Genomic DNA, 12561 nt, shown 5'->3' with positions numbered 1-12561 from the left:
GTAACTAATTCGTAATATAACAGTATTGTATTTATTTATTAAATTTTCATATCAAAAATAATTCCAGTTTTAAAACTTTTTGGGTAACTTTATTATTTTATAGATTGTATTTGTTTAACAGCCCCTGTTTTTGTTATTTTTGTTAATCGATTAATTGCATAAAAGCAAGAAGTACCAACACTATAAACCTTCATTATAAACCATTTTTCCATTGATATTAGTAATAGGCATGCGCCATTGGTAAATCATAGATGATAATATAACCATAGCAATGCCATTGTAAAATTTAGTATTATTTGTAATCTTTTCTAGTAGATAATATTAAAATAAACTCCGCTTATCAATATACTTTAGTCTTTAATCACAAATGATACGCAATTAATTGGTGTCAATTAAATTATCATACCTACAGTAGTTTTTGAATAAATTGATATCTAATTTCCACCTCCACCGGAAACAGTTTTCCTTTTTGTAACAGAACTAATGGACGCTCATTTATGATACTCATATATTTAGAACCCGCAAATGACACACAATTTATTGTTAAAGTTTGAATCAATGGATTATTTATATCGGGTGCCAGTTCACACAATAGTTGGCAACATATTGGCAAATGCAGATAATCTATGATCCGTGACTGTGATCTATGATGTAGGTTGACAGCTACACTTGGCTATGACAGTCTATGCTCAGCTATGGTCATGCTATGGTCCTTTATGTATCTATTATCTATGGTATGGTCTATGTGTTACGGTTGACGGTGTGATGGACGGTCAATCATGTTATGAGTGTATTTAACTGTGTGGTAGAAATTTTGTTAATAATCTACAATTTATATTGTGCTTTAAAATCTAAGTGTATTATTAGATTAATAAAATGAGCAATTTAGGTGCATTTGGTGGAGCAAAAAATCCTCCATGGGCCCGAAATAGTTCTCCTGCAAACCTAGTAAATCAGAATCCTAATCTTCAGCAACAAATTATGAATCCAGGAGCATTTGGGGGTATGAATGCTACCGGCATGGTGCAACTTCAGCAACATCAACAAGTTCTCCAAAATGCTATGAATATGCAACAACAAAATATTAATTTAGGACTTCAGCAATTAGCGAATACCTCAGTAGCCGTGAGTGCCGGTTTAACACAACAAATTGCCTCAAATCCGCTATTTCAGCAAGTTGGGGCAGTGACTTATCCTAATCCAAGGGCTCTAAATCCCTCTGCATTTCAAACTCAGGTAGTTTCAGCAGCAGCTGGCGTTCAGTCATCAAATAATTCTAGTACAAAGCAGCGTGTATTCACGGGTACAGTCACCAAAGTGCACGACAATTTTGGATTTGTAGATGATGATGTATTTTTCCAAACAACAGCAACAAAAGGTGTGTTTTATTTAATCTTAGATACAATTTTCAAAAAAAATTCAAACGAAGTTATTAAAAATAAAATGAACAAGTTTTCCTCATATTTTCATTTGCAATGAACCAGTTGCATGAGTTAAATCTGTATAAAAGTATAAGCTTGATTATTTTTAAATAGGTTCAAATCCAATAGTTGGAGACCGAGTTCTTGTTGAAGCCACTTATAATCCAAATATGCCATTCAAGTGGAATGCAACAAGAATGCAGGTTCTCCCATCAGCCACTCAGGGCACAAACATACCAAGAGGTTCCAATAATCCAAAGGGTGGTAATTATAACAATATTTCACAAATGTCTGATGGAAATGGAGGTTTTGGTAAGAGTGGACAAAGAACAAAAGGTTCAATAGGTGGGAGAGGCAGAGAAAGGTCACGTACAAGAGATGAAGAAGAGGAAAATGAACGTAAAAGAAGAAAAGAGGAGAGAATTCGGGAAAGGGATAGGGATGATAAGAAATCTCCCCTAAGACGCAGATCACGATCTCCCAAGTCCAGGCGTCGATCTCGAATTGTTCCAAGATATATGGTTCAAATTCCCAAAATTAGTTTGGATCTGTAAGTATAATTAACAATCCCTGCTAATTGATATCATCCATTCAATTGCTACCACTATAATGTCATTAATAAGCATTTTTTAAATCATCTATATTGATTGGACACTGTAAAGTTTATAGTGTAATAGTTTCGTACTTTTTTGTTTACAGGAAAAACGCTGATGTTTTGGAAATAAGAAGACGTTATGGAAATTTATATGTTCCATCTGACTTCTTCTACAGCCTTTTTCGTTGGGTGGATGCTTTTCCACCAGACAAACCCTTTTCACTTAACAAGCCTTGTTCGTTTCATGTAATGCATAAAGATGTTGAACCATTGATAGAAAACGATGCAGTTCTAGAACCGCCAGATGCCGACTACCTTTTTTCTGCTAAGGTATAAGTTTGTTTTTTAATACAGAACGTCCACAGTTTGGTTTACTTTTGAAAATGACGGACTAGGTTGAAATAATATTTTCAAAATTTGTATGCTGCAAATTTAATCGGTATTTTTTATGTTGAGATTAAAATTTTGATTATTTAAGGTCATGTTAATGAACGTAAGTGGCCTGGAAGATATGTACCAGAAGTGCTGTGCTTTGGCCGAGGACAACAGACGTGACAACGATAGTGAAGACAGAGATTATGTCCATCCTACGAGGTTAATCAATTTTTTGGTGGGAGTAAAAGGGAAAAGCGAGACTATGGCTATAGGAGGCCCATGGAGTAAGTCGTTAGATGGTGAGAATCCAGAAAAGGATCCATCTGTACTCATAAAGACTGCCATTCGGACATGCAAGGCACTAACTGGAATAGACCTGTCCCCATGTACACAATGGTAAGTTTTTATTTAAGTATGTTAGTTTGTGTTATTACAGAAAGGCTCTAAAAATATAACAAATGTATATGACTTCTTTAATACATTTTAAATACATCTTGTACATGCTTGTTTTAAAAATCATGAATATTGTTATGTGAAAATGACCTTAAAATCACATTAATTTGTATTTATTGTTTTATCAATGTGTAGTAGAGAGAGTTAAAGTTAATATTAAGGTACTTTTATGGAAGGTTTGATACCTGTTATGTCGGAGGAGTGAGTAAACTACCAGAACAGCGTTAACTCTTAGATGACATTGAAGAATCAAAACGTATCTCCACCTGTGACGTTTTCAACCTTTCGCTACGACACATGCCGTTGTCGATCGAAAACTCTTTCTCCTTCCCCCTCTCTCTCGCCCCGGTGCTTATTAGCTTGTACATAGTCGTTATTAGCTCCGGCTTCTAATATATAGACAACTTAGCGTTAGTAATTTTTCAGGCGCAGAGTGTAGTAAGATGCGTGTGCACTTAGAACGTGTTCTCATTTGTTCCGCAGTACTAGCATGACCAGCTGATGTTTGTGTTCGGTAGGTACCGTTTTGTGGAGCTGTACTACCGGCGAGCCGAAGCCGTACATCGGGGCCGAACGGTGCCGGCCAGAGTCGAGACGGTGGTGCTGTTTCTGCCGGATGTATGGAGCTGTCTGCCAACACGGCTGGAGTGGGACGCCCTCACCCGCGGCTACCAAGCGCAGCTGGAGAACCGCATCGCCGCAGAGGGGGACGACGCGCCTGCCGTTGCCACTTCCGCTGACCACGAAAAGGCATTATTTCTTACCTAGTCTAAGCTTTACTTATTAATTTTTTTTATTTCTCTCTCTGTCGTTCTTTTTCGTTTATTTACACTTTCATTTTTGTATCGAGAATATTTACAAAACAGCCGCACACTTGATAAGTATCTACTTAAAAAGAACAACTTTAATTAGGCGGTCGGTGTGCCGTTTTAAGTAGCTGTCGACGACCGATGGGCGGTGACTTCCGGTTGTTTGGCTGTGTGACGTTTGATTGAGTACGAACGAATGGGCGGGGCGTGTTGTACGACAGTCGTTCGTGCGCGCGCACTTATAACTAAATGACTTTATGTGATTTTTGTTATTGTTTAGGAAGAAGATGCAACTTGCGCTGAGAAACTGGAGCCCACGCCTTACACAGAGTTAGATATCAAGACGATGACCGTCGCGGCTCTCCGCAATGAGTTGAAGGCACGCAATTTGAGTGCGAAAGGCCTTAAGTCTCAGTTGGTTGCAAGATTGCAGAAGGCACTAAAAGCTGAAGCAGAAAAGATTGAAGGAGGCAAGGATGAACCGGCAGAAGCTGAGAGCGAAGGAACTGAAGAAAAAAAATCGGAAGTAAGGCTAGCTGATATATTGTCTTGGACGTTTTTATTAAAACCATTTTATAACGTATTTTTTTAAACAATTTCTTATCCATTAAAGGCAGATGAGAAAAAGATCGATGAGAAAGAACGGCACCAGCTTGAAAAGCGTTACGCCTTACCAGATCAGCCTCGTATAGTTGTACATCCAAATCGTCTGGCAAAATCTGGAAAATTTGATTGTACTGTCATGTCATTGTCCCTTTTACTGGATTATCGTCCCGAAGACACTAAGGAGCACACATTTGAAGTGTCCCTTTTTGCAGAATTGTTCAACGAAATGCTTATGAGAGATTTTGGGTTCAACATATATCGTGTCCTGTGGGAATTGCCTGAGAAGCTTAAAGAAAAGGAGAAAGAAAAGGACGAGAAGAAGAAGAAAAAGGATGAAGAAAAAAAGAAAGACGACAAAGACGATAAAGGTAAAATTCAGAACTCCTCAATTTTAACATATAACAATTTTAATATTTCTTGTTTTGTTTAACAGAAAAAAAAGAAGAGGAAAAGAAAAAAGATAAAGATGACAAAAAGAAGGAAGACAAAGATAAACATCGTGAGAATAAAGAAGGAGTTGATAAAGATCGAAAAAGTGAAGAATCTAAAGACGATAAAAAAGATGAGAAAAAAAAGGAAGCAAAAAAGGACGACAAACGTTCTGAGAAGGACGACGACAGCGATGACGATGACGATTATGACAGACGATCGGATCGCGATAAAAGGCGTAAAGAACGTTTGAAGATGTTCACAAAAGATCGAAATTTGCTTTTATCTTTTACGTACTTCGACCAGACCCACTGTGGGTATATTTTCGAAAAGGATATGGAAGATCTGCTATTTACCTTGGGTCTGAATTTGTCGCGAGCTCAAGTGCGCAAACTTGTTGGCAAAGTCGTGTCTAGGGATTCGTTGCACTACAGAAAGTTAACTGATAAACCTAAAGAAGACGATTTTATAGTAATTGATGATTCAGAAAAAGAATGTTACGCCCACGAACTTGCTAGAGGTAACAAGAAGTTTCTTCCTGTATTCCAGACTGATGAAGTTTCTGCAAAAAAGCAGAAACTTGAAGGACCATCGAGTGAGAATACTTTCGAAGAAGGTAATAATTACTAAGTGTTAAAAGTACTGGATATGTATGTCAGTTTTTGTTTTTAGGTTTAATAATGTTTAGGGGTGCAATGGTTGATGTCAGCAAGCTAATGGCCCAACTGGAGAGGAGCGAGAAAGCAAGAGTGGCCACTGAATCTTACATGGTTGATCTAAAAACGGAAAACAATAGACTTAACGAAAAGAATGGCAAACAAAGTAGTACCATCAAAAGCCTTAATTCTGAAATGAAAGAATACAAGGAGAAATTGAAACACACAGAAGATGTCCTATCTAAAGTATCAGTAAGTGCCAATCGAATTGTGTTTTAAAACATTATGGTATGTTAAAGTACTTATAATGCGATTCTAAATGTTTTTTTCTTTTCAATTTAGGTTTGTTCTAAACTGTTTCAAGCAACATTGTTGGATATCAGAGACAAAATTGACCCAGTTTTGAAAAGCGCGTCTCATATAAAAGATGAAATTAAACGAGAACGAGATGGTGATAGGGAGCGTAAACATGAAGAGTCAAAGTCAAGGTGGGAAAGAAATCCAAAAGAAAAAGGGAAAGATGTTAAAGAAAAGGAAGCAGTTGTTAAAGAAGATAAAGATAAAGAAAAGGAGAAGGACAAAGGAGATGAGAAAGACAAAGAAAAAGAAAAGGATAAAGATAAAGAAAGAGAATTAGAAAAAGAAAAAGCGAAAGATGTCGAGAAAAATGGTAAAGAAGTCGTTAAAAAAGAAAATGAAGAGATAGTGGTACCAGTAGAAACAGAAGTCGCTGAAGAAAAAGCCAAAGAAGTGGAAACAACATAATAATCATTTTTATCTGTTTTTAAGATAAAGAAAATTCATTTTTATTATGTTCATTAGAATTGATTATTTGCGGCATCCTGAGCATTCAGGCACCTACTGTCCACCATAATTTTGTGGTGTTTATTAACAATTATTTTGTGTTGAAGATTCTTTATGGCACGAAAATAATGACAGGTGTTTATGTATCATTTAAGGATTTAAAATAAATATTTCAATTGATCTTTTTTTACATCTACATCTATTAACTATTTATTATATGGATATAAACGTGTCTAGTCCTGAACTACAAACTTTCACAAATATACAAAAGAAAAATTATTCGAATGTCTAATAATAACAACACACAGTAATTAAAATCTTTACAGTATAAATTACACTACATTCGTTTTTTAATGTATTGTAGATGAGAATTTTGAACAACTTTTTATAAAACGAAATTGAATATTTGAAAATGGCGCGTTTCAGTTAACATTACTTTAACCAAAGATGTCATCAGTGATCGAGATAGTAATGCAAGTATGGACTTATCATGGCATGTGGCATTTTCTTATAAGTTAGAAAAACACTTTTCGACATAAATTAAATAGTTTTGTAAGTATTTTTGCGGTATTTTTCAAATTTTGAAGATATTGATCGCGAAATGTCTGCTTGCAACTACGACTTCCGTTGTAAAACAGGAACAGGAAACCTACAAGATGGTTGTCCCGTTTTTTCCTGTTGTAGTTCAAATTCCACGAATTCAAATAACAACATGAATAGTTTTACGAATTGTGCTTCTATAAAAATGTTTTCTAGGAGTATTCCCATACTTAGTAACTATGTTAAAAGTGCCTGTGTTGGATATGAACTTGGATAAAAGCAAAAAAGATACTGAAACAACATCCAAATATGTCTTAACCAATAATGAATTACTTACAGTAAGTACACTTATTAGTCCTGACTGTGTTTATTTTTAAATGTTTTTTATGGTTTCATTTTTGTTTAAATAACCGTAACACTTAATTTGGGGGTTATATATTAATAAAAACAATGTCTCTATTAATGCAATAAATGTTTTGATAAACAAACATTTCAGATTGAAAATAATGGTGCAAATGGGCAAGTCCCTCAAATCACTTGGGTTACTGAACTGGGAAAGCAGTTACTCAAAGCTGCAAGTGAAGGAAACACTGAAGAAATTAGATTGCTTGTGGGTAAAGGGGCCCCATTTACGGCAGACTGGGTAAATCATATCTTAACTATTATATAAAATAGCCTAAGACCAGTGTGTTGTTTGTAGTTGGGGACAAGTCCTTTGCATTTAGCAGCTCAGAATAACCATTTAGATGTTTGTTGTTTGTTATTGAGGGCAGGAATTTCAAAAGATGCAAGAACCAAAGTTGACAGAACACCACTTCATATGGCTGCTTATAAAGGACACTATGAAATTGTGGAATGTTTACTGACAAATGGAGCTGAAGTAAATTGCAAAGACTTAGTATGTAACTAGCAGTTATATGCTTATGTATTTAATATAAAATGTTTTCCTTTAGTTAGGAATGACACCACTTCACTGGGCTGTTCAGAATGCTCACATTGAGGTAGTGTCCCTGCTTATCCGTTATGGAGCTGACACACAGGCTGTTAACAAGTTTGAGTTGTCTCCCCTTGATATTGCTATGCAAATTCAAAAGCATGATATTGCTGATATAATAAGTGCAACTCTAACAACAAATGAAAACTTTCAAGCAGCAAATGAAAGTAGCAATGACTCAGGTTTGGAACCCACTTCAGAAAGTCGATTATCTGAAAATGACTCTTCCTTTCCTATAGGTAAATTAATATTTTTATATTATGATAATTATAAATCTCTCTATCATCCATGAAAGTGTTTTAAAAGTCAATATTAAATACAATTGCTAGATATGAGGAGAGTTACTTAAAGCAATTATTATTATTTTTTCTTTTTCCAGAAACAATATTATTAGAAGGTATAGATGGAGAGTCAATAAATGCACATTGTGAGAATGATGCAGGTATTTTTAATTCATTATTTCCAAAACAAACAAACACCGAAAGGCTCTTTGCAGAAGAAGAGGATTCCCAGAATGAAAATGAAAGTGAAGAGCAACCCCAAGAAACCTCATTTATTGAAGAGAAGGAAGACTTTTCTGAAACTGTTAAACTTCTTCAGCAACATGGTATCACTATGTTGCCTCCTGATGATAGCAATATTTTCACTTCAGTAATGGACACTGGACATCAAGTTGTCTTAACAGGTAACTCTTTTTTACGATTAACATTAAACCAAACTTCTAATTATTGTTATTCTATAATTTAAAGAAATTATAAATTTTTAACCCATGACACAGATATTGGGAAAGAGATGTTGAATTCAACAAAACCCGTTGCAAAAATAAAACCAGAAGCTGTAAAGATTGCTACAAAGGTGCATCAGAAATTGAAAAGCAATTCGAGGAGTGCCCTTAAGACAAAGGAAGTATTGTTATCCGTTACCCCAGAAGAGTTTCTCGCCATGACCACCAATTTAAATGCACCAATGGAATTGAAAAAAGTCGAAAATTTTAATTGTGTTTCAAAACCCACTACAAAAAGGATCGTGATGAAAAAGAGTAAAGTTATTCCAGTAGTTGTTAATAATAACAATAATAATAATGTAAGTTTGGTATTTAATTTTTAAATTACGTTATAGTTTGATTTTATCATTTTCCAGGCTGTAAATAAGTCGAAAAAGTCAGGTATTAATGTTTCTGATATGGAGCTATTAATGACTCAATTAATAGAAGTTAAAAGACAAGCGACTGTATACAAAAGACAAGCTGAAGAGTACAAGAGCAAATTGTTAATGAAAGAAGCAGAAGCGAAAATGTATAAGCAAAAGTTAATCGCGTTGCAGAGAAATTGTTACTGTTCTTAGTAGAAAATTATAAATAAATAAATTATTATCCCATTGTGATGATCTAGGATTAAGTTGGAATTCAATCAAAGTGCTGATTGATTCTTTTGTTAATAACTTTTGTATGAAAAATAGAAATAAACTTTTTGTACTATCTTTAAATAGTTTAGTATTACTACACCTTTTAGTTTTTCTAATTCATAGTTAAAGAAATAACTTAAGAAGACACGCTTTATCGTTATAATTTATTTCTATTTATTTATTGTATAGGGCTAATTAATATCAACAATTTTAGCATAAGGATATTTAATAGACTTGTTCAAATTTACCGCTGTCTAATTATTTCAATCCATAGATTGGTTTGATTCTATTTCATTACCCTATTATCTATGGTGTAGTGCTTGATCTATGGGTCGGTATGGATTGTCTATGGTGTTTCTATTTCCACAGATATCTGTCATAGATAAGAATATCTGTCCATAGATTAAGGCAGATTAAGGAGTATTGGTGTATTCATTTTGGGGTTATGCTTGTAATGTTTTTAAAGCTGTTTATTTTTAAAAGTACCCAAAATCTAAAAATAATTACATTTCAAATATTTTAAGCATCATTTTCTGCAGTCTTTGAAGATAAAGTAGAGTTTCCAAAAGAAAAAACTGTAATTATAACGAAAAAAAAAATCACGTTTAGGACACTCGTGCAAGAGAAACTCTGTCCCTAATTTGCAATTATTACAGTCAGTGTTGTTTTGTTTTATTTTTTTGTGTTATCATGTCTAGTTTTGGAGTCTGCGAAACGCCTGGGTGTGACCAACCAGCTAAACTGAGGTGTCCAACATGTATAAAAATAGGAATTCCTGGCTCGTTCTTCTGCTCACAAGAATGTTTTAAAGGAAATTGGAAATCACATAAGATCATCCATTCATTAGCCAGTAAGTGTGTAGTTAGGTAGGTGTTTAAGCAATCACAGTTTCATGTGAACATTATCAATTTGACCAGCATTTCCTTGTAGCAAATTTCATAATAATCATGTAGGTTTATCATTAATCATATAGATTGAAATGGAAGATTATATTGTCTGCTAATTTGTAATTATCATTGAAGGTGGGGTGCAATACTTTCATATTATAAATCATACTTTGCAGCTGGAGAAAGTCACACCAAGAATAGTGCAGAATACAACCCCTGGCCTTATTTTGATTTTACTGGAAAATTACGACCTTTTCCACAAACTCCTAAGCGCACAGTGCCACAAAGTATTGGAAGGCCTGACTATGCAGATCATCCCAATGGTTATCCCTTATCAGAGCAAGCTGTTAAAGGTTCTAGTCAAATAAAAGTTCTTGATGATGAAGAAATTGAAGGTTATTATTAATTACTTTATTTAGTTATTTTTTTAATATATTTCTTAAAAGTATATGTACAAACAGCCATTAACTGCTGCCATATAAACATAATTAAATACATAAATTTTAGGTGTCAAAGTTGCCTGTAAATTAGGGAGAGAAGTTTTGGATGAAGCTGCAAGGGTTTGCGACGTTGGAGTGACTGCTGATGATATCGACAGGGCTGTACACGAAGCTTGTATAGAGAAAGAGTGTTATCCATCACCTTTAAATTATTACAATTTTCCCAAGTCTTGTTGCACTTCAGTGAATGAAGTAAGTTAGTTGATAATAATTTCAGGAATTTCATGTGATACTGTTCTGTTTATATTAATTTTTCATTTGGTAAATATTCATTCTTTTAAGGTAATTTGTCATGGAATACCAGACTTAAGAAAGTTAGAGGACGGTGACATATGCAACGTCGACGTTACGGTTTATCATCGTGGTTTTCATGGTGATCTTAATGAGACGTTTTTTGTGGGCAATGTTAAGCCTGAACACAAAAACTTAGTTAAAGTAACACACGAATGTCTTATGAAAGCAATAGATATCGTTAAACCTGGCGAAAAGTATCGGGAAATTGGAAATGTCATTCAAAAACATGCTCAAGCTCATGGATTTTCTGTAGTAAGAAGTTACTGTGGCCATGGAATTCATAGACTTTTTCACACTGCACCGAACGTACCTCACTATGCCAGTAAGAAAGAAAAATCTTTATTACCCATCCTTTACTTATGAAGCAACATAATTACCTATACCCATAGCAATGAAGAAAATTTTGTTTATACCTTAATAAGATTAATTAATTAATTTGTTAATATGACAAATCGTCAGCATTTATATAAAATAGGGACAAGACCACTATTTCAAAATATTGAGATTTTGAAAGTAAATGGGTTAATCAGTATTACGTCTTATAAATAAAGATGTAGCCTAGTAACTTAGATCATAGCTTTGCATTCTGGAAGTCATCGATTTGTTTCCGGGTTCGCCTGCCTTTATCCATGCTTTTCTATGGTTTCCATGGATTATTAAGGCAAGCACTTGGGTTCTAACATTCCGCAGATAATCTTTCATGTCTCTATTTCGTCCATCTTGCCTGTCTCTCCCCCATCACGATTCCTAAAAGAAGACTGAAGGGGACCTTCCACCATATCATCTGGCTGTACAGTAGACTGTAGGTCTGAGCGACTGTTCGCCCGTTAGCTTGAGTAGCTGGTTGAATAAAAACCCAACAGTTTTTTTTCATAGGTTTTCTTGTACCTGTATTTAAATTTTACTTTTTCTAATTTGAATTTAATTAAGATATTTTTCATTAATTATTGTGCTATAATTCGGTATATTGTCTTGTGCAGGAGAAGACTATATATTAAGATTATAGGTATAGGGTTCAAAAAATGATTGTGAAAGTTCGTATAAAATCGTTTGTGTGGATAATTTATAATCATGGTTAAATTTAATTGTCATAATAGCGCATTTAAAGATATTTTTTAATTTTTGTTTTAGAAAATAAGGCGATTGGTGTAATGAGGCCAGGTCATAGCTTTACCATAGAACCAATGATTTCCATGGGGACATGGAAGGATATTAGTTGGCCAGATAGTTGGACAGCAGTCACTGCAGATGGGCAATGGTCAGCTCAGTTTGAACATACACTTCTAGTAACAGAGACTGGTTGTGATATTCTGACAATCAGAAGAGAGAAAAACGGTCAACCTCATTTCATGGATAAAATGTGAATAAAATCCGAGTGTTTGCTTGATAAAATTAATTTTAGTAAATTCTTTTTGCTATATGTACAAGTGCCTGAGTCTGGTGCGTATAAAATGTTGTAATAAATCATGTTTTTTATTTAACTAAATAACGTTTTATGCCAATAGTGCAGTTTTATTAATTAAACAAAGGTAGTACCTGAATAGTTTGATGATGTTATAGATGTCCTTTGAATAACAAGAGACTTTTCTGCTATGATCACTGTTACAAAAAGTACAATGTTAAGTATTTCTGATAGGCATTTTATGAAATCCTTCAGATATGTGGACGATTGTATATATAGAGTAACTCTATCTGTTGGAAATCCGCATAAAATAATTTTTATCTTGACCGATTTTATTATATATTGGCTTTAATAACAATATGTATTAAACTTTTTGGTTCACAGTGACAAAA

The 12561-nt window shown here is 34.3% G+C and overlaps 3 protein-coding genes across 3 annotated transcripts; all 3 read left to right on the top strand.

The window, feature by feature from the left end:
* The first annotated feature begins 738 nt into the window (after positions 1-738).
* LOC108734662 (cell division cycle and apoptosis regulator protein 1) lies at positions 739-6337 on the top strand. Its single transcript, XM_025981590.1, has 10 exons — positions 739-1378; positions 1536-1971; positions 2121-2346; positions 2495-2787; positions 3363-3594; positions 3934-4179; positions 4267-4627; positions 4693-5304; positions 5361-5596; positions 5687-6337. Exons 1-10 carry the CDS (start codon positions 877-879, stop codon positions 6107-6109), a joined length of 3567 nt encoding a protein of 1188 aa, XP_025837375.1. The 5' UTR covers positions 739-876; the 3' UTR covers positions 6110-6337.
* A 255-nt stretch (positions 6338-6592) lies between these two features.
* LOC108734663 (GA-binding protein subunit beta-1) lies at positions 6593-9161 on the top strand. The gene is made up of 8 exons (XM_018466306.1): positions 6593-6700; positions 6905-7026; positions 7185-7331; positions 7389-7586; positions 7642-7921; positions 8062-8367; positions 8461-8765; positions 8823-9161. The coding sequence occupies exons 2-8, from the start codon at positions 6928-6930 to the stop codon at positions 9024-9026; spliced, it is 1539 nt and encodes a 512-aa protein (XP_018321808.1). The 5' UTR covers positions 6593-6700; positions 6905-6927; the 3' UTR covers positions 9027-9161.
* Positions 9162-9503: 342 nt separating this feature from the next.
* On the top strand, positions 9504-12231 carry LOC108734652 (methionine aminopeptidase 1). The gene is made up of 5 exons (XM_025981588.1): positions 9504-9936; positions 10150-10368; positions 10481-10665; positions 10756-11089; positions 11899-12231. Exons 1-5 carry the CDS (start codon positions 9777-9779, stop codon positions 12129-12131), a joined length of 1131 nt encoding a protein of 376 aa, XP_025837373.1. The 5' UTR covers positions 9504-9776; the 3' UTR covers positions 12132-12231.
* The last annotated feature ends 330 nt before the right edge of the window (positions 12232-12561 follow it).

The sequence above is a fragment of the Agrilus planipennis genome, unplaced genomic scaffold (genome assembly GCF_000699045.2).
Source record: "Agrilus planipennis isolate EAB-ADULT unplaced genomic scaffold, Apla_2.0 scaffold52, whole genome shotgun sequence".
NCBI lineage: Eukaryota > Metazoa > Arthropoda > Insecta > Coleoptera > Buprestidae > Agrilus > Agrilus planipennis.
This window is presented reverse-complemented; position numbering and strand designations above follow the sequence as displayed.

Excerpts from the sequence above, each read along its gene's own strand:
- LOC108734662 (XM_025981590.1), top strand. The coding sequence starts at position 877 with ATGAGCAATTTAGGTGCATTTGGTGGAGCAAAAAATCCTCCATGGGCC. Across the intron at positions 3,595-3,933 it reads CTTCCGCTGACCACGAAAAG|GAAGAAGATGCAACTTGCGC; the intron begins GCATTATTTCTT and ends GTTATTGTTTAG. Across the intron at positions 4,628-4,692 it reads AGACGACAAAGACGATAAAG|AAAAAAAAGAAGAGGAAAAG; the intron begins GTAAAATTCAGA and ends TTTGTTTAACAG.
- LOC108734663 (XM_018466306.1), top strand. The coding sequence starts at position 6,928 with ATGTTAAAAGTGCCTGTGTTGGATATGAACTTGGATAAAAGCAAAAAA. Across the intron at positions 7,587-7,641 it reads AAGTAAATTGCAAAGACTTA|TTAGGAATGACACCACTTCA; the intron begins GTATGTAACTAG and ends GTTTTCCTTTAG. Across the intron at positions 8,368-8,460 it reads ACATCAAGTTGTCTTAACAG|ATATTGGGAAAGAGATGTTG; the intron begins GTAACTCTTTTT and ends CCCATGACACAG.
- LOC108734652 (XM_025981588.1), top strand. The coding sequence starts at position 9,777 with ATGTCTAGTTTTGGAGTCTGCGAAACGCCTGGGTGTGACCAACCAGCT. Across the intron at positions 10,369-10,480 it reads TGATGATGAAGAAATTGAAG|GTGTCAAAGTTGCCTGTAAA; the intron begins GTTATTATTAAT and ends CATAAATTTTAG. Across the intron at positions 10,666-10,755 it reads GTTGCACTTCAGTGAATGAA|GTAATTTGTCATGGAATACC; the intron begins GTAAGTTAGTTG and ends CATTCTTTTAAG.